The 20,669-nt window shown below is 41.5% G+C and overlaps 2 protein-coding genes and 1 pseudogene across 5 annotated transcripts in view; 1 reads left to right on the plus strand and 2 right to left on the minus strand.

The window, feature by feature from the left end:
• Positions 1-2,500: 2,500 nt before the first annotated feature.
• On the minus strand, positions 2,501-10,370 carry LOC123727881 (uncharacterized). Of its 2 annotated transcripts, none has more exons than XM_045697958.1 (5): positions 10,041-10,370; positions 9,317-9,412; positions 8,916-9,214; positions 8,427-8,653; positions 2,501-3,193 (listed from the first exon to the last, which is right to left on the minus strand). In XM_045697958.1, exons 1-5 carry the CDS (start codon positions 10,105-10,107, stop codon positions 3,091-3,093), a joined length of 792 nt encoding a protein of 263 aa, XP_045553914.1. In that variant the 5' UTR covers positions 10,108-10,370; the 3' UTR covers positions 2,501-3,090. The 2 variants fall into 2 exon arrangements, with proteins under 2 accessions (XP_045553914.1, XP_045553913.1); XM_045697957.1 differs by having other exon boundaries at positions 9,305-9,412; positions 10,041-10,366.
• Positions 10,371-11,277: 907 nt separating this feature from the next.
• LOC106574607 (uncharacterized) overlaps positions 11,278-20,669 on the plus strand; it is a 102,780-nt gene continuing 93,388 nt past the window's right edge. For 2 of the 3 annotated variants that reach the window (XM_045697961.1, XM_045697965.1), the window contains exons 1-2: positions 11,278-11,467; positions 15,527-15,780. The gene's annotated coding sequence lies outside the window, so the exon portion shown is untranslated. The remainder of the gene's footprint in view (positions 11,468-15,526; positions 15,781-20,669) is intronic. The other variant, XM_045697963.1, reaches the window with a different exon arrangement.
• Positions 16,038-20,669, minus strand: part of LOC106574771 (filamin A-interacting protein 1-like) — an 81,819-nt pseudogene continuing 77,187 nt past the window's right edge.

The following is a 20,669-nucleotide window of genomic DNA, read 5'->3' on the forward strand; positions in this document are numbered from 1 at the left end:
AGCTGGCCGGCCCACTCTCCACACAGGGACGAAAGTGAGAGGACTGAGAATGTCCCCATAACAATCTCTACCTCTCAGAATGGGTGTTATTACTCAACAGGGACCAGTTTCTGTTTCTGAAAAGAACTGCATGGGCAGTTAACGATCAAATGTCTTAATTACTTTTTAATGAAAATTAAAAAAATGTTTTACCCACATAAGACAAAGTAACAAAATATCATGAAGGCAATGGTCTGAGCTCTAAACCCCAAAACATTCCAAAATAGTTTTGATGTTTAACATGCAGTCTAATTCTGTTTGCTCCCCAGGTCAAATAAGCCAGGTGCTCATGAATATAGAAGGAATTAAAGATGCGAGAAGTTATTAATTACAAGTTGGAGATTTTTAACAAGGTTATTCTTTCATTTTGCTTTCCAGTCAGAGACACGGCTGTCAGGTCATCTCCTGTTCTCTCTCCCCAGGTGGCCCTGAGGGCTGGATACTCAGACAGCAACAACAGCCCTCGCAATTCATCCAAATGCAACAGTCAGCAATGGTTCTCATAAAGGAAGGTTGGTACAGGAGTGTACATGGTTCATAAACACAGGTCAATGTTGAATGTGAAAAGGGCAGAACGATAATGAATACCCGAAATGAAAACTGCACTTTAAAAAAATCTACTCATTGTTCATTTTACTTACTGATAGGAGTAAACAAATGTAGCAAGATTACATTTTCCAGTAGATGGCCAGTTAGAATCAAATTCCCAGACAGGAAATTAAATATTTTCTGTATCACCAGTGTGCATTGAAGAGCTCTCTCTCCCCCCATCCCAGCTCCATACATCAACCAGCGCATGGCTGTCTCATTGGGAACGCCAATTAGTTAAACTGAAATGTTCTGTTAGGAGGGTATTGTGATCAAGGCTGCTAACAATGGATAAATAGCAATCTCCACATGATTGCCTGTCAAACTGATTTATAAGAAGGAATTCGGAAAGAAAATCCCCCCCATGTAAATCCCGACGTCATTATTTACTTCTTAAAACCTGAATTCATACTTTTATTTCTTGGTTCAAAAATGCTCATCTAGACGTTACCACAGAGATATGCTATGAGATGGATGTAATGGAATTAAATCAAGAAGGAATACATAGAAGTGAAATAGCAGCAATGCTGCAGAGTACTTGGGTTGTGTCTGAAAACACAAGCCATCAAATCCTTGCTTCCTCCGTCCTTACCTCAATATACCTCTCAAAGCAAATGAGGCGTCGCTCCTGCTCCTCCCCAGAGCTTTGAGGAAACAAGGATTTAGGACAGCTAGGAACATTTTCAGACACTATTATGGACGCTGAGGAAACGAGAGCGTTCTGATAATTGAGCAGTTGCCAAGGACACTGATAACACACTGCAGAGATGGCAACACCCTCCTGTGTCCTGCGAGGTACGCTAATCACAGTGTTTGAGAGTGTGAACACAAGGCTTCATCTGCGGCGGGATAGAGACATCTTCATTCAGATTGCTCTTCCAAAAAGCAATGAATGTTACTGCTAGAACTGGATGTAATGCCACACATCTGGTGATAAAGCTTTTCATGTAATAGTGTAAACGAATTAGCGGGCAAGGCTAGATTTCATTCTCCTCATTCGTTCAGCGTTAACCATTGGGTATTTCTGAATGCCAGTGTACTGTGCTGGGTTTATACAGAGGTTGGTGCTCAGGATAAATTATGTAACATGGGCTCCACATAGTGGTGGCACAGGGAACAGGAAAATCAGACACCGTCACTGAGTAAAAGGGCAACCAACTACTGCAGTGCTCAGCAGAAAACATTGAGGAACATTCTGATGGAAATATATGACGTTAATTAGAACATAATGTTCCAGTGACGTGCAGACTGAGGAATCACGTCAGTTCTATTTATGACGCTGTCCCACTTCTATTGCGAGGAAGTATCGCTAATGTTGATGAGATGTAGCCGTCAGACAAGTCAGTCAAAACAAGAAAAAAAAAAAAATGTAATTCTCCTCACATGCTTGCACTGAACTTCTGTCCTCTGAATGAGACAAAATGCAAGGGGAGAACCAGCAAATTAATTCAGTGACAAAGCAGGTCTCCAAATGTCTCAAAACAGTAAATCAGTGTCATGTGTTTTAGAGACAAAACCAGAAATTCAGAATGTTGAAAAAAAGTAGAATTTTATTAAATTAGATTCTATTTTATCAAAATGTCAAGTTTCCAGGATGAAGAACATAAGTGCAAAACAGTTATTTTAGACAAATATTTACAAAACAGGTAGCATTCAGCCAAGTTGAAATAAGGCAGCTGTTTCATGTATCGTGGCATTTTTCAACACATCTACAAAAACATCCCCCACATATAAAACATCTAGGTGAAAAGGACAGTTCATTTCCCTATGACAGCATTTCACATTTTAAAGGCCATTTCATAATTTCCTTATGATAACATTCAATAGTTCAATGGCAATAAACACATTTTACAAAACAACTTAATACAAAAGCTTAAATTCATATTTAAAAAACAGCTTACCAAAATTCATCAAAGCTTTCTCTTGTATTTACTCTGAGGGAATACTTTAGACAAGGCAAGGCGGAATACTGTAGGCAAGGGGAATACTGTAGGCAAGGCGGAATACTGTAGGCAAGGCAAGGGGAATACTGTAGGCAAGGCAAGGGGGAATACTGTAGGCAAGGCAAGGGGGAATACTGTAGGCAAGGCAAGGGGGGAATACTGTAGGCAAGGCAAGGGGGAATACTGTAGGCAAGGCAAGGGGGAATACTGTAGGCAAGGCAAGGGGGAATACTGTAGGCAAGGCAAGGGGGAATACTGTAGGCAAGGCAAGGGGGAATACTGTAGGCAAGGCAAGGGGGAATACTGTAGGCAAGGCAAGGGGGAATACTGTAGGCAAGGCAAGGGGGAATACTGTAGGCAAGGCAAGGGGGAATAGCGCAACACAAGGCAAGGATACCAAACATAGTTGAATGGCAACCACTGATATACGCTGTTCAATAGTGCAACCCCATAGACTTGGAAGCCGTGCTGATTGTTGTCAGCTGATCTTAGTGTTGGCCATTTCAGCAGGTTGGGCATTTCAGCGGGTGTTCATGGAACAAACCTGTGCTTCGCTGAGGCTTCTCTCCAGCTCCTGAATACAAGGATAGATCAACTGACTGTGCAGCTGTGCCATTTTAAACCTGAAGGAAAGAGTTATAGAAAAGAAGAGTTGAAAGGAGCAGTATTCCCACTGATTTATCTTCACAGGTAGAAAGGGCCTGACTTTCCCCTCCCACAAAATAACTGTAGAAGCTACAGTGGCAAGAGAAAGTATGTGAACCCTTTGGAATTACCTGGGTTTCTGCATAAATTGGGCATCAAATTTGATCTGATCTTCATCTAAGTCACAACAATAGACAGTTTGCTTAACCTCTTGGGGCTAGGTGGGACGCTAGCGTGCCACCCGTGGTGCACTCCATCAACAGCAGGTGCATTTCAAGAGCGGCAAATTTGAATCCAAATAAATGTCAAAATTCAAATTTTTCAAAAATACAACTATGTTACACCATTTGAAAGATAAACATCTCCTTAATCTAACCACGTTTTACGATTTCAAAAAGGTTTTACGGCGAAAGCATAAATTTAGAGTATGTTAGGACAGTACATTTACAAGAGTTGTGTGTAATGTTTTGTCAAGTCAAAGACAGGGTCACCAAAACCATAAAACCAGCTAAAATGATGCACTAACCTTTTACAATCTCCATCAGATGACACTCCTAGGACATTATGTTAGACAATGCATGCATTTTTAGTTCTATCAAGTTCATATTTATATCCAAAAACAGCGTTTACTATGGCATTGATGTTGAGGAAATCGTTTCCCTCCAATAACCGGCAGTCAAGTCAGCGTAACAAATTAAATAATTAAAATTAGAAAACATTGGTAAAATATTATATTGTCATTTAAAGAATTATAGATTTACATCTCTTGAACGCAAATCAACTTGCCAGATTTAAAAATAACCTTACTGGGAAATCACACTTTGCAATAATCTGAGCACTGCGCCCAGAAAAATACGCGTTGCGATACAGACTAGACGTCATGTTGGGGAGATCTAAAATCGAAAATACTATGTAAATAATCCATTACCTTTGATTCTCTTCATCAGATGTCACTTCCAGGTATCACAGGTCCATAACGAATGTAGTTTTGTTCAAAAAAGCTCATCATTTATGTCCAAAAATCTCCGTCTCGTTAGCACATGATGTAAGCCAGCCGGACTTCGTCATGAACGAGGGGAAAAAAATATATTTCCGTTCGTTCAAACATGTCAAACGTTGTATAGCATAAATCATTAGGGCCTTTTTTTAACCAGAACATGAATAATATTCAAGGTGGACGAATGCATACTCTTTTATAACGTATTGGAACGAGGGTACCCAACATGAACTCGCGCGCAAGGTGTCTAATGGGCCATCATCGTTCCATGGCTCTTGTTCGGTCAGATCTCCCCTCCAGAAGACTCAAAACACTTTGTAAAGGCTGGTGACATCTAGTGGAAGCAATAGGAAGTGCCAAAATATTCCTAAACCCCTGTGTTTTTCAATGGGATAGGTTTAAAGTCAATACAACACATCAGGTATCCACTTCCTGTCAGAAAATGTCTCAGGGTTTTGCCTGCCAAATGAGTTCTGTTATACTCACAGACACCATTCAAACAGTTTTGGAAACTTTAGAGTGTTTTCTATCCATATATAATAAGTATATGCATATTCTAGTTACTGGGTAGGATTAGTAAGCAGATTAAATCGGGTACATTTTTTTTATCCAGACGTGCAAATGCTGCCCCCTAGACCCAACAGGTTAAACTAATAGACACATTGTATTTTTCTTGTCTATATTGAATACATAATTTAAACATTCACAGTGTAGGTTGGAAAAGGTATGTGAACACCTAAGCTAACGACTTCTCCAAAAGCTAATTGGAGTCAGGTGGCGGCTAACCTGGAGTCCAATCAATCAGATGAGATTGGAGATAAATTTGATTAAAAAATAAAAAATAAAAAAAAAAAATCACACAATTTGAGTTTGCTATTCACAAGAAGCATTGCCTGATGTGAACCATGCCTCGAACAAAAGAGATCTCAGAAGACCTAAGATTAAGAATTGTTGACTTGCATAAAGCTGGAAAGGGTTACAAAAGTATCTTTAAAAGCCTTGATGTTCAAATTGTCTATAAATGAAGAGCGGCACTGTTGCTACTCCCCCTAGGAGTGGCCGTCCTGCAAAGATGACTGCAAGAGCACAGCGCAGAATGCTCAATGACGTTAAGAAGAATCAGCTAAAGACTTACAGAAATCTCTGGAACATGCTAATATCTCATCAGTTGATGAGTCTACAATACGTAAAACACTAAACAAGAATGGTGTTCATGGGAAGACACCACAGAAGAAGCCACTGCTGTCCAAAAAAAACCATTGCTGCACGTCTGAAATTTGCAAAAGTGCACCTGGATGTTCCACAGCAATACTGGCAAAATATTCTGTGGACAGATGTAACTACAGTTGAGTTGTTTGGAAGGAACACACAACACTATGTGTGGAGAAAAAAAGGCACAGCACACCAACATCAAAACCTCATCCCAACTGTAAAGTATGGTGGAGGGAGCATCATGGTTTGGGGCTGCTTTGCTGCCTCAGGGCCTGGACAGCTTGCTATTGTCGACGGAAAAATGTATTCAAGTTTATCAAGACATTTTGCAAGAGAATGTTAGGCTGTCTGCCAATTGAAGCCCAACAGAAGTTGGGTGATGCAACAGGACAATGACCCAAAACACAGAAGTAAAGCAACAACAGAATGGCTTCAACAGAAGAAAATACACCTTCTGGAGTGGCCCAGTCAGAGTCCTGACCTCAACCCAATTGAGATGCTGTGGCATGACCTCAAGAGAGCGGTTCACACCAGACATCAAGATTATTGCTGAACTGAAACAGTTTTGTAAAGAGGAACGGTCCAAAATTCCTCCTGACCATTGTGCAGGTCTGATCCGCAACTACAGAAAACGTTTGGTTGAGGTTATTGCTGCCAAAGAAGGGTCAACCAGTTAAATCCAAGGGTTCACATACTTTTCCCAACCTGCACTGTGAATGTTTACACGGTGTGTTCAATACATACATGAAAACATAATTGTTTGTGCGTGATTAGTTAAAGCAGAGTGTTTGTCTACTGTTGTGACTGAGATGAAGATCACATTTTATGAACAATTTATGCAGAAATCCAAGTATACTTTTTCTTGCCACTGTCGATGTCTTTTACTCCCAGTGTTGCCATTAGGAAAAAGTTGTGCTGGTCAAACATATTTCAACTTGCCAGACTGATGCCAATGTGCAGTTTCTCTAGAGATAAATCAGATCAAGCCCGGACTGTGCGATGTAGTAGGCGGTTGTAATTTCCAACAGGCCAATGTTCTACATAGTTCAGCGCAGAAAACGTGGTAATTAACTACAATGACCATAATCCATTTGTCCGGTTTGTGTGTTTTTACACAACTTATTTACACATTAGGTAATAAAGCTAGAATCTATAACGTTTCTAGGCGCACTGGTGCTCCTAAATTAGAACTCCAGGCCGCACAGCAGAATATTTAGGGGCATATGCGAGTACAATGGTCGCACTGTGGAGCCCTGAGCCTCGTCTGTCAGACTCACTTTGTGAGCCGGTATCAGGTAATACAGTGTTGAAAGTTTGCTATAGCAAGAGCTCAAGACTAACAGGCAGAGTTGACAGACTAGAGAGATACGATTTAAAAACAACCAGAACCAACCTCCATGCATAGCCAAAGTGATTTATAAAGCACATTTATTTATCTGGTTTTATGCATTTTTACCATCCAAACGCTGCCAATTCTCAGTCAACGGAAACACAGTTTAAACCCAATACAGTGTTAACCTGTTAGGGCTAGGGGGCAGCATTTGCACGTCTGGATAATTTTTTTTTACCCGATTTAATCTGGTTACTAATCCTACCCAGTAACTAGAATATGCATATACTTATTATATATGGATAGAAAACACTCTAAAGTTTCTAAAACTGTTTGAATGGTGTCTGTGAGTATAACAGAACTCATTTGGCAGGCAAAACCCTGAGACATTTTCTGACAGGAAGTGGATACCTGATGTGTTGTATTGACTTTAAACCTATCCCATTGAAAAACACAGGGGCTGAGGAATATTTTGGCACTTCCTATTGCTTCCACTAGATGTCACCAGCCTTTACAAAGTGTTTTGAGTCTTCTGGAGGGAGATCTGACCGAACAAGAGCCATGGAACGATGATGCCCATTAGACACCTTCGCGCGAGTTCATGTTGGGTACCCTCGTTCCAATACGTTATAAAAGAGTATGCATTCGTCCACCTTGAATATTATTCATGTTCTGGTTAAAAAAGGCCCTAATGATTTATGCTATACAACGTTTGACATGTTTGAACGAACGGAAATATATTTTTCCCCTCGTTCATGACGGAAGTCCGGCTGGCTTAGATCATGTGCTAACAAGATGGAGATTTTTGGACATAAATGATGAGCTTTTTTGAACAAAACTACATTCGTTATGGACCTGTGATACCTGGAAGTGACATCTGATGAAGAGAATCAAAGGTAATGGATTATTTACATAGTATTTTCGATTTTAGATCTCCCCAACATGACGTCTAGTCTGTATCGCAACGCGTATTTTTCTGGGCGCAGTGCTCAGATTATTGCAAAGTGTGATTTCCCAGTAAGGTTATTTTTAAATCTGGCAAGCTGATTGCGTTCAAGATATGTAAATCTATAATTTTTTAAATGACAATATAATATTTTACCAATGTTTTCTAATTTTAATTATTTAATTTGTGACGCTGACTTGACTGCCGGTTATTGGAGGGAAACGATTTCCTCAACATCAATGCCATAGTAAAACGCTGTTTTTGGATATAAATATGAACTTGATAGAACTAAAAATGCATGCATTGTCTAACATAATGTCCTAGGAGTGTCATCTGATGGAGATTGTAAAAGGTTAGTGCATCATTTTAGCTGGTTTTAGTGACCCTGTCTTTGACTTGACAAAACATTACACACAACTCTTGTAAATGTACTGTCCTAACATACTCTAAATTTATGCTTTCGCCGTAAAACCTTTTTGAAATCTTAAAACGTGGTTAGATTAAGGAGATGTTTATCTTTCAAAGGGTGTAAAATAGTTGTATGTTTGAAAAATTTGAATTTTGACATTTATTTGGATTCAAATTTGCCGCTCTTGAAATGCACCTGCTGTTGATGGAGTGCACCACGGGTGGCACGCTAGCGTCCCACCTAGCCCATAGAGGTTAACAATTCAATCAGAACACCTACGACCTGTGAAAAGGTTCCAAAGAAAGGAGGACTCTTACCTCCTGTGCAGCTCTATGGCTTTGCTGGGGTCTGGGCAATAGTGCTGTAGAGCTGTGATGCAGTGTGCTGCCAGCATGATGTAACACTGTTCCCTCACCGAGTTGTGGCTGCTGGTGTCCCACTGTGGCAGCTCGCTGGTGTACCTCCACGCCACTAGGGCGTGCTCCAGAGTAGACTCCCACTCCTCGTTCTGCAGCAGCAGCTGACCCCACTCCTGGCAGGAAACCTGGGAGGAAAAAAGACAAGGTTCGTTCAAACACATAGCAGGTGATGCAGCGTCTTACCAATCACCATGACAACCCATAATTTCTAGCTATTAAACCATCTTAGAAGCACTTAAGTCAAACACAATCAGCTTGAATAAAGTTAGTGTGTAAATCTTAAAATACATTATTTACTGCAAGGAGATTCAACTTCAGGTCAATTACCCAAGTTAAATTCACATAAGGGCAACTTAAAGAGCATAAAACAAAAATGTTGATACTCACTTTAAACACCACCAGGTGTGGATATGCCTTTCTGTAACAGTGTGCGTCTCTGTTGGACCCCAGGCGTGAGTAGGGTATAGATCTATAGACATTGGTCTTCTTCAGGTGCAAGTCCTCCTGTATCGGTTTCAGGTCCGTAGTGAGAGCTCTGGGCTCCTGCCTCTGCCCCTGTTCTACTAGGATGAAAGATCTTATGAGCTGCACAAGCTGCTGGTTGGACAGGGGTGTCTGGTTGTCTTCCATTCTCTCACTTTGGGCCTCACTCCGACTACTCCCTGTTCTGTATATGGCTGGGTCCACTGCAAAACATACACCACCGTATTGGTCACAGGCCAACTAATATAAGACTACAAACTGAATGACATGATCCATTTAATTTGCTTACTAACATGAATGCCCACGTTTTGAGTTGCTGGTCAGGTTTCTGCCTCTAGAGGTGGTTGAGAATGGAGTTATGCGTGAACTTAGAACCTCCAGGTAGGACCTTCTCAGTCGAGCTGCAAAGAAAGATTTGGCATAACTTTAAAGTGCATTTGTGACTAACGTTACAGGATCATAGTTAACCCAGTTACAATATTACTCTATTTGTACTAGATAGCAAGGCAGATGCAATGTTTTGGTAACGTTACTTGCATAAAAAAAGAAAATAAATGGTCATGTCTTGCTGAATTAAAAGCTACCAACAGCTCACCCACAATCAACAATCTTTATTACTTAGCTAAAAATGTCCAATATCAGCTCGTTTGCTAGTTATAACTAGGTAAAGTTGTTATCAAAGGCTAACAATAGGTACCATGATGTGTCACTGCAATTGCTAACTCAAAGCTGGCTAACTAGCTAGTTGACCACACCAGTTAATATTGACTTATTTCCATTATTAGCACATTGACACGATTTGTTTGTTCAGACTTAGTGTTTTAATGGATCTTACTGGCTGACTTCATTGTTATGATTTAACATATTTAGAAAATAAGGTAGCGGTTACTTAGCTAGTTAGCCACATTTGTTCCCGGCGCGCGCTTACTTTACCAAGGACAGCTGTTATGATGCTGCAGTTGGAGGGAAATTTAGCGGGCTAACCAGCTAACGTTACCTACTTTATGAAGTTGTTGAAGTCAGACGTACCTGCAATTTTCGGCTGTGGAGCTGGGATTTCCATCAGGGCACGTCTTGAGTGACACATGGTTGCCATATTAGATACTTTGGATCAAAACGACAGACCTCTTGCAAAAAGTTTGCCAGTTATGTTGTTAGCTGTCTAGCTAGCTAGGAAGCTGTCTAGTAGTGTGCAGTCAACAAACTGTAAAGGTTGTACTAATAACGCGCAGCTATCGCCTGCCAAGTACCTCAAATAAATGCCATAAAATGTAATAGTTGCTGACAAAACTTTGCAAAGCTCTTCTCCCGCGAATGTATGACAAAATACTGCCGCAAGAACATAGCGCGCGGGCGTGTCTTCATTACCCATCAACCTGATTGGTCATTGTCGAAACAGGCGCGTGCATTTTTATTGGAGAATGGGATCTTGAATTGCGCTGTGTTGAAATACAAAAAAATTAGCCGCTTCAGTACAGTAGGCCGACACATGTACTGTTGTGAAATATGACTTACATAGCCATTTGTGAAGTGGTTGAAGTCTGACATACCTGACCTTTTTGGCTGGGGGATAGTTAGCTGGGGGATACTTGCAAACATTTGACCAGTTCTGTTGTGGGCGACCATTGATGCACTTTCTTTTAATAACATGCAGCTGCCAAGCAGCAAACAAATGACAACAAATGTATTATGGCAATAGTCATTGCTACAAATAAAAAAAATCTTCTTCTGGGGGGTTTATCGGAGGTTGGCATCCAACGTTATGAAGCATTACCTCCAGCTACTGTACTGGCCTCTTACGAAAAAAGATTGCAGTAAGTAAGAGTGCAGTATAAACTGGGTGGTTCGAGCCCTGAATGCTGATTGGCTGACAGCCGTGGTATATCAGACTGTATAATGACATGTATTTCTACTGCTTTACTTAAGTTGGTATCCAGTTTATAAAAGCAATAAGGCACCTCGGAGGTTTGTGTTATATGGCCAATATACCAGAGGTGTGGACTCGAGTCACATGACTGGGACTCAAGTCAGACTCGAGTCACAAATATGATGACTTGCAACTCGACTTTGACTTTAACACCAATGACTCGTGACATAACTTGGACTTGAGCCTTTTGATACCCTCCCCAAGCCCAAATATAAAAAATGATGCTATTAAAAAAGGTGTGCAGCGCATCAACTCTTCATTTAACGGATTACAGTTTGAATCTGACAGCAGCCAATCAAATTGTGCCAGCTGAGAAAAAAGTTGCACGTGGCAGTGCAGAGGAACGTCGGTGGGTGAATTCAGACGGAGCCCTTGGAAAGATGATACCCCAAATTATAATTTTCGGATATAAATACGATGCTGTAGTCATCAAAAACGGATTGTAACTTGCAAAACATGCGGGAAGAAAATTACAGACAGAGGCAACAATTTCCAACTCTTTTCGACATTTGAAGCTGCACAAAGAACGGTAAGTCGTGGCTAATATAGCCGACAGCTATATATAACTTTGCTAGTGTAGCATGTAGGCTAACGTAACGTTAAATCAATGAGCCTCCACACAGTCAGTCAGTGCAGGAACGTGATCATTGCACCCAAGATTGAGCTACAACTGGCTAGGCAGTTGGTAGCCTAAATCCTGCCTGATGTTACTGCTGTTCCTAAAACCACTGACATACGTTAGCCTACTGTAACCACACAGAGAGAGTGTGTGTGTGTGTGTGTGTGTGTGTGTGTGTGTCTGTGTAAGGTTGGGCGATTGGGTACAAGCCTACATCGCCCGATTGCGCGATCCTCGATAGTCGATCGCTATGGGGGGCGGGTCTTTCTCATGGCTACCCATGTATTTCCATGGAAATATAAAGTTTATTTGGAAAGTAATAAATATATATATTTTTAAAGCATTCATGATTTGCGTAAATGTAATATACTAACTATTACTCTTGGTAAAAATATGAATGGTATTACATTTGGTGAAGAGCACATAATAACTTGTTTAGGACTCGAAACTCAAAGTTTAGGATTTGAGACTTGACTTGAGACTTGTCGGTCTTGGCTTGAGACTTGACTCGGACTTGCCTGACTTGACTTGGGACTTGAGTGCTAAGACTTGGGACTTACTTGTGACTTGTAAAATAATGACTTGGTCCCACCTCTGCAATATACCACGGCTAAGGGCTGTGTCTAGGCAATCCGCGTTGCATCGTGCTAAAGAACAGCCCTTAGCCGTGGTATATTGGCCATACTGCAGTTCAACTGCAGTACACTGCATTTATTCTGCAATTACTGTGTCCAAAATCGACTGCAGTAACTGCACTTTTACTGCAGTTTCAAAACTGCAGTCTTTATTTGTAAGGGGCCTGTGGGCCAGAGAGGGAGGATCTAAATCCTACCTGCCAGCCCCTTTTCTCTTAAAAAATATAACAAAATATTTGAGACTGTATATCTGCCACGCTGATCCTCAACACAGGGGCCCATCATGGGTGTGTGCTCAGTCCCCTCCTGTACTCCCCATTCACCCATGACTGCATGGCCAAGCACGACTCCAACACCATCATTAAGTTTGCCGACGACACAACAGTTGTAGGCCTGATCACCGACAACGATGAGACAGCCTATAGGAAGGTGGTCAGAGACCTGGCAGTGTGATGCCAGGATAACAACCTCTTCCTCAATGTGATCAAGACAAAGGAGATGATTGTGGACTACAGAAAAAGAAGGACCGAGCACCCCCCACCATCCCCATTCTCATCAGCGGTGCTGTAGTGGAGCAGGTTGGGAGCTTCACCAACAAACTAAAAAAAATATATATATTTCACCTTTATTTAACCAGGTAGGCTAGTTGAGAACAAGTTCTCATTTACAACTGCGACCTGGCCAAGATAAAGCAAAGCAGTTCGACACATACAACAACACAGAGTTACACATGGAATAAACAAACATACAGTAGAAAAAGTATATATACAGTGTGTGCAAATGAGGTAAGATAAGGGAGGTAAGGCAATAAAAAGGCCATAGTGGCGAAGTAATTACAATATAGCAATTAAACACTGGAGTGATAGATGTGCAGAAGATGAATGTGCAAGTAGAGATACTGGGGTGCAAAGGAGCAAAATAAATAAATAAATACAGTAAGGGGATGAGGTAGTTGGATGGGCTATGTACAGGTGCAGTGATCTGTGAGCTGCTCTGACAGCTGGTGCTTAAGTGAGGGAGATATGAGTCTCCAGCTTCAGTGATTTTTGCAGTTCGTTCCAGTCATTGGCAGCAGAGAACTGGAAGGAAAGGCGGCCAAAGTAGGAATTGGCTTTGGGGGTAACCAGTGAAATATACCTGCTGGAGTGTGTGCTGCTATGGTGACCAGTGAGCTGAGATAAGGCGGGGCTTTACCTAGCAAAGACTTATAGATGACCTGGAGCCAGTGGGTTTGGCGATGAGTATGAAGCGAGGGCCAGCCAACGAGAGCGTACAGGTCGCAGTGGTGGGTAGTATATGAGGCTTTGGTGGCGGATATCATAAGGTGAATGCACCAATTTGTAAGTCGCTCTGGATAAGAGCGTCTGCTAAATGACGTAAATGTAAAACGGATGGCACTGTGATAGACTGCATCCAATTTGTTGAGTAGAGTGTTGGAGGCTATTTTGTAAATGACATCGCCGAAGTCGAGGTTCGGTAGGATAGTCAGTTTTACGAGGGTATGTTTGGCAGCATGAGTGAAGGATGCTTTGTTGCGAAATAGGAAGCTGATTCTAGATTTAATTTTGGATTGGAGATGCTTAATGTGAGTCTGGAAGGAGAGTTTACAGTCTAACCAGACACCTAGGTATTTGTAGTTGTCCACATATTCTAAGTCAGAACCGTCAAGAGTAGTGATGCTGGACGGGCGGGCAGGTGCGGGCAGCGATCGGTTGAAGAGCATGCATTTAGTGGAGGCCATGGAAGGAGAGTTGAATGGCATTGAAGCTCGTCTGGAGGGTTGTTAACACAGTGTCCAAAGAAGGGCCAGAAATATACAGAATGGTGTCGTCTGCGTAGAGGTGGATCAGAGAATCACCAGCAGCAAGAGCGACATCATTGATGTATACAAAGAAGAGAGTCTGCCCAAGAATTGAACCCTGTGGCACCCCCATAGAGACTGCCAGATGTCTGGACAATCATAGTCCAAACACACTAAGACAGTCGTGAAGAGGGCACAACAACGCCTATTCCCCCTCGGGAGACTGAAAGGATTTGGCATGGGTCCTCAGATCCTCAAAAACTTCTACAGCTGCACCATCGAGAGCATCCTGACTGGTTGCATCACCGCCTGGTATGGTAACTGCTCGGCCTTCGATCGCAAGGCACTACAGAGGGTAGTGCATACGGCCCAGTACATCACTGGGGCCAAGCTTCCTGCCATCCAGGACCTCTATACCAGGCGGTGTCAGAGGAAGGCCCCAAAAATTGCCAAGGACTCCAGCCACCCTAGTCATAGAATGTTCTCTTTGCTACCGCACGGCAAGCGGTACCGGAGTGCAAAGTCTGGGCCTAAAAGGCGAGAAGCCTTCTACCCCCAAGCCATAAGACTCTTGAACAGTTAATCAAATGGCTACCCGGACTATTTGCATTGTCCCCACCCCACCCCCATTTTTACGCTGCTGCTCCTCTCTGTTTATTATCCATGCATAGTCAATTTACCTCTATCTACATGTACATATTACCTCAATTACCTCGACTAACCGGTGCCACCGCACATTGACTCTGTACCGGAACCGCCTGTATATGGCCTCGCTACTATTATTTTATTGTTGCTCCTTAATTATTTGTTATATTTCTTTCTTAAAACTGCATTGTTGGTTAAGGGCTTGTAAGTAAGCATTTCACTGTAAGGTCTACACCTGTTGTATTCGGCGCATGTAACAAATACAATTTGATTTGATTTTGTATCTAATGATGTTCTACTCAGTATGCTCTTTAAACTCAATTCCTGCACCCCCTTCTCCCTCATACTGCATCTCTATTTCCCTCTCATACTCCCCACACTATCAGTGCATGCTCTACTATCTCTGTTTCCTGGCAGTAATCATACCTTCCTGTGGTTGGGGATTAGAGGGAGTACAGCTCTGACCGGAAGTTACTTTTTGTAGCAGGTTAGCAGAGCATTTGAGCTAAACCTAACCCTTTTCCTAACCTTAATCTAAGTCTTCTAACCTGCCACGTTAATTATCCTAACCTGCTGCGTAAAATATCCTAACCTGCTACAAAAAAGTCTGGTCTTAGTGAGAACCCCTTCCTGTTGGACGCTTTCCTATCACATTTAATGTCTTATTCAACCTACAGTGTCCCACCCTTAGCCTTGTAAAGATGTCCTCCTCTCTTCTGTCTCTTCCTGCCGTCCTCCCCAACTTTCCTCTGTACTTGGAATAGATGCCTGCCCTTAGTGTTGCTGTTCCACTGCTCCTGCCATCTCTGCCCCACAACTGTCCTTATTACTCCCTTAAGCCTCTTCCTTGCTAATCGGCATCTCCACATCCACCTCCTCTCTCCTAAGGGCCTGTTTAGCCAGCACATCTACTTCCTCATTCCCTTCCACCACCACATGGGCTGGGACCAAATCACAACCTATCTGGATACCCATCTGTCTCACCCGGGCATGAATTTGGAGGATCTCATATAACAGGTTGGAGGCTACTGCTAAGAAAACTTCACAGATAATCTGCATCTCCCGCAAAGAATGAACCACGCAGGTGTGGTTTTCTGATCACCTGACTGATCCATCAACATGATTGGTCATCATCGAAACAGGTTTGTGCCTTGCAATTGGAGGATGTAATTTTGAATTGAACCATGATGAGAGCCTCTGATATACAGGTAGGCCTGCATTTACACAGTGGTGAAATTATGGGATGGAATACTGTGAGAATTAGCAATAAAAAAAACAACACAATTATTAGCTTGCACAATTCATATTCCCACCAGATTGGGAGTTTTTTTTTACGTCCCATATTTCAGGCAGAGCAAGCTGGGTTTCTTATATATAAAATAAAATGTAAATGTGTATATGTATATGTAGGTATAAAAACAATATTTATTGATAACCAAGTAATAGGCTGATCATTATATTTCAGAGATCATCACTGAGGACGTCGCATTCAACATAAAATACCAATAATACACACGTACATTATTGAAACTGTTAATAGCATTCCTTTTTTTTCCATTCATAGAATTATACAAATTAAGTAGTGGATGTAAATTAGATAGGTCTACCACATTAAAATAGCAATACAGTTCATGTTTCAAGGGGAAAATACACATTCATATTTTAATGGTATTAGCAATAACAGTAGCCTATATATATATATATATATATATATATATCATAATTGATCAATTACTGCAATTACTGCTCACCAGGGGTGCAACTTTGGTTTTAGAGGTGGGGGGAGATAATATATATATATATAACATTTATTTATATATAAAAAAAAAAAAATCCTACCCAACCACTCCGATGGTCCTAAAGTACAACGTTGCCTCGTTTTGTATCGCATTCCAATGATAAAACTGGGGACATGTCCCCAGTAAAAGTTGCGCCCCTGCTGCTTACACAGACAGATCAGTGAATTGTTCTTTGTGAAACACATATGCTAGTTAACCTAGGCCTACTAATCTTCCTATTTTGGTGTTTTCATGATCAATACCGAGGCACACAAAAGCAGAAGTCTTTGTAGCAACAGGAATACATCATAATTGAGATCCTAATGTGATGGTACATCCAAGTGTGTGACGTTATATTCTAGTGGGGCGGTTGACCATATTTAGGTTGTTGGCTGCACTCTGAGTACCCTGCAGCGCCTTCTCTGAGGAGAGAGCTGTCTGGGGCTGTCCTTTATTGCTCTGCCCTAGATTGACCGCACTGTTTGTTCCTTTTGTACTGTAGGCTTTAGGTTTGGGGATCCTGGTTGGGCCTGGGCGTCGGAATGCTTCCAAGGGGATCTGAGAATAGATGGAGAGAAAAAAGGGATCAATATCCTTAAGATATATAACTGTAGGTTGTTTATCAAACTGACCACAAGATGGTGCCAAATAATGTTTTTGGCATAGAGTAGCAAATATCTAGCAGTTTTTGACAAAACACATTACAAAATAATTAATTACATGCTTATTAAGACATGTACAGGCTCATGTATGCGTGCAGTATAACAAGTAGACTAATAAAACGTTACTCTTTAAGTAAAGCTTTGACCATTTTTTACAACACAACCAACCGCTGTAAAGAATGAAACTTAAGAAATCCATGATTCCCTTTCTGATACCGTCTTTGGAGTTTATAGAGCTATTCACACACAAGTAATTGTTTTGCTCCCAAAGAAGGCTTATAAGAGAGAGTGGGGAGGGAAAATGTTTGGAGACAGGTATTGGATCGTGTTTTAGCACCAACTGCCAAAACAGTCACAGGAAATGTCTCCCATGGGGTTTGCATCACTGCATTGTTTACTGCACAATCAGCTTAAACTGTCATCTAATGCTCCTAGCTCTCCGTCTCAGCTCTGCCAGAAGGTGATGTCATCGTAGGAGCTCTTCATGTTTGTCATCGCTCTGTGTTTAGTATAAACCCCTCTCTGCTCAGTCTAAACCCCTCTCTACTCAGTCTATTTCCCCCCTCTCTCTTTGCTCAGTTTAAACCCCTGTTATTGCCCAGTTTAAACCCCTCTCTCTTTCTGCCCAGTTTAAACTCCTCTATCTCTCTGCTTAGTTAAACCCCCGCTCTCTCTCTCTTTGCTCAGTTTAAACCTCTCTCTCTCTCTGCTCAGTTTAAATCCCACTCTCTCTCTGCTCAGTTTAAACCCCGCTCTCTCTCGGCTCAGTTTAAGCCCTACACTCTCTTTGTACTCAGTTTAAATCCCTCTCTCCCCCTCTCTCTCCCTCTTTCTCTCTGCTCAGGTTAGACCCCCCTCTCTCTCTCTGCTCTGTTTAAACCTCTCTCTCTCTCTCTCTCTACTCAGTTTAAACCCCACTCTCTCTCTGCTCAGTTTAAACCCCACTCTCTCTCTACTCAGTTTAAACCCCTCTCTCTCTACTCAGTTTAAACCCCTCTCTGATCTCTCTCTCTGCTCAGTTAAAAACTCCCCTCTCTCTTTCTCCTCTGGCTTTAATGTAACTGCATGTGAGACTAGAGGGATGATGATGAGGGCACTTAGAGCAAAGAAAGACAAGAAGGGGAATATATGATGATGTGTGCGTCCCAAATGGCACCCTATTCCTATGGGCCCTGGTCAAAAGTAGTGTGCTATATAGGGAATAGGGTGTCATTGGGGAGGCAGATCATCATGCACATTAAGGCATTCTCCCAGACCTGTTGCACAATATAGGTTATTATACTGTAGTTTAAACGTTGCAGCTTATTTCATCACTCTTTCTTTCTCTGAGAGAGAGCTCTTGTGAGACACTCCAGTTTCATGCCGAAAGCTATTGAGTGAATCTACCCAGTCCAAGGAGTGAGTGATTAAACGCTGTTAAAGACCAACTGTAAGTGAGTGTGTATAAGTGTTTTATGGTTTCAAAAATTCATTCTAAAATGTGCAATGAACCATGTCCTTAAATCCATGCAGGACATAAATTTGAAATGTGTTTTGAAAATGAGGTTAATGGACCAGAAAATCTGTGTGGGTCATGTCAGGGGGCCATGTTGATTTTACACGGAATGACCTTTAATTATAAGCCTCCTCCCTTTGGAGGCATGCAGCAGGAGTACTAGAGTAAGCACTTCCTCTGCCACGGACAGACCAGCCTGCAGTTCAGTAGGCCGGCCTGCGTTCTGCAATACTGGCAAAGATGCACGGTTGTCTCCATGGCAACAAAACACAGGATTTGTTTGGTGCTTGGATTGTGGTGCGAGACACTATTTCACAGCACACTAATGGGCCTCAGGATCCTCTTCCATTCACAATATGAGGCCTTTGTTTGAAATGGGCCCTGCCCTGTCCGTTTATTTTCCTCTCCTTGATCATTGGGCCTATCGGTCAAGGTGTTTGGATACCATTGTGATGATAACACGCGAATCCCATCAACTCCTAAACTAGCCTGGGATTAGCCTATGCAGGGTCGCCAGAAAGCGCTTACATCCAGTTTTCAGGGATACAATATTTTCAACCTAACTTCTGTTTCCCCTGAATAACGGATGTGGGAACTCCACTCAGGCGTCTTTTTACGCCTGCTACATTAGGCTAGCCTGTGATGTACACTGAAGATTAGTCTTGCCTCTGATTGGCTACTGTACATTCTGTATTGAAAAACAGCACAGTGGATGATGGTGCTGTGTGATTGTATAGCTTACATAGGACCTTAGATTTAGCTGACATGCCAAAGGTCATGCGTCAAGTGAGATATACAAAAGGAAAGGGTGTCTTGGACTATGAAGCCATCATCCATACTACTTGCACTTTGCTCTCATTCGATATGGACTGTGATGTTATTTTGACATCAGAACATATGATCTGCCTGGCTCAAACAATGACCTCACTAGATAAGTACGATCAGATAGATAATGACATGGAGGATATTTAAGGACACAGCTGCTCTGATCCCTTGAATGAATAGCATCTTGTTTAGCCTGTAAATTATTCTTGGGCATTGAGAGATTGGGATCCTGTTTCCAAACGTCAATGCTCCCAGCCTGAATCGATTTAAAGCTTGATATAGACACCTCTTTATAGTGATACTGACTCAGAGGGTATTTGGATTGGGTGAATGCGTGAATAGATCTGACACATGTATGCTTCATTCAGGTGAGCTTTATATTACCAATGTCACTCAGAAGTCTCTTCATGATAAGCCAGTGCTTTGAGTGATGAGTGTGGATTTTCTTCATTCCTATACCGCAATCTATTTGCGTTGTTGTGTAGGTTGCACGATAATTTGCCATTAATAACAACTGTATGTATTTGCAAAAGAATCATACAACACTATGATGAACGTAAAGAATATTGATTCAAATTGATGCAGAGAGTTGCAGCAAAGAAACATCCACTTGGAGAAGACCCTCAATAGTTAAAGCACCTCTTGTTCGTCCAAGCTGACTTACATGTACTTTCCATGCTATCATTAAAGAGGAACTTCAAATTCACTCATGCTAGTCTTTACTCTTGGTAACTGGGTTTTTGTGTTTGGGATAGAAGGAGAAACTATGACATCACCAGCCTATGAATTTAACTCAGCCAAGAAAACACATGTCAGAATTCCCTGGCCTTTTTTTTCGTTTTCTAATAAATTATGGATGTTCACACAAGAGTTCTTCTGAGAGTCCTGCTAGTAAAAAACATAAATTAAGTGGCTCTAAAATGTGCTATTCATTGTATGTGTGTGTCTTGATGGTTGAAGGACAATGGACTGCTATCAGAGGTTGTATTGATTGAATACTATTTCAAATGGTCAAGGTAGCACTTGAGCAGTGAAAATTAGATCACAATGAAAAAATTAAATATAAAAACTAGAAGTTAGAAAACATGCATAAATAAAAAACATTTAAATATATATTTTAACCTTGAAATATATTCCTCATTTTCATCATTCAGCATGCAGGGTTTACCACTTCTGAATGAGTAAATGAAATATGCAAGCATGGATGACAAACTAAAACATAACTTTTGCACACTTTAATATTTAGAAAATAAATCAGCTTAAACAAAATG

Source organism: Salmo salar, chromosome ssa16 (assembly GCF_905237065.1).
Source record: "Salmo salar chromosome ssa16, Ssal_v3.1, whole genome shotgun sequence".
Lineage (NCBI taxonomy): Eukaryota > Metazoa > Chordata > Actinopteri > Salmoniformes > Salmonidae > Salmo > Salmo salar.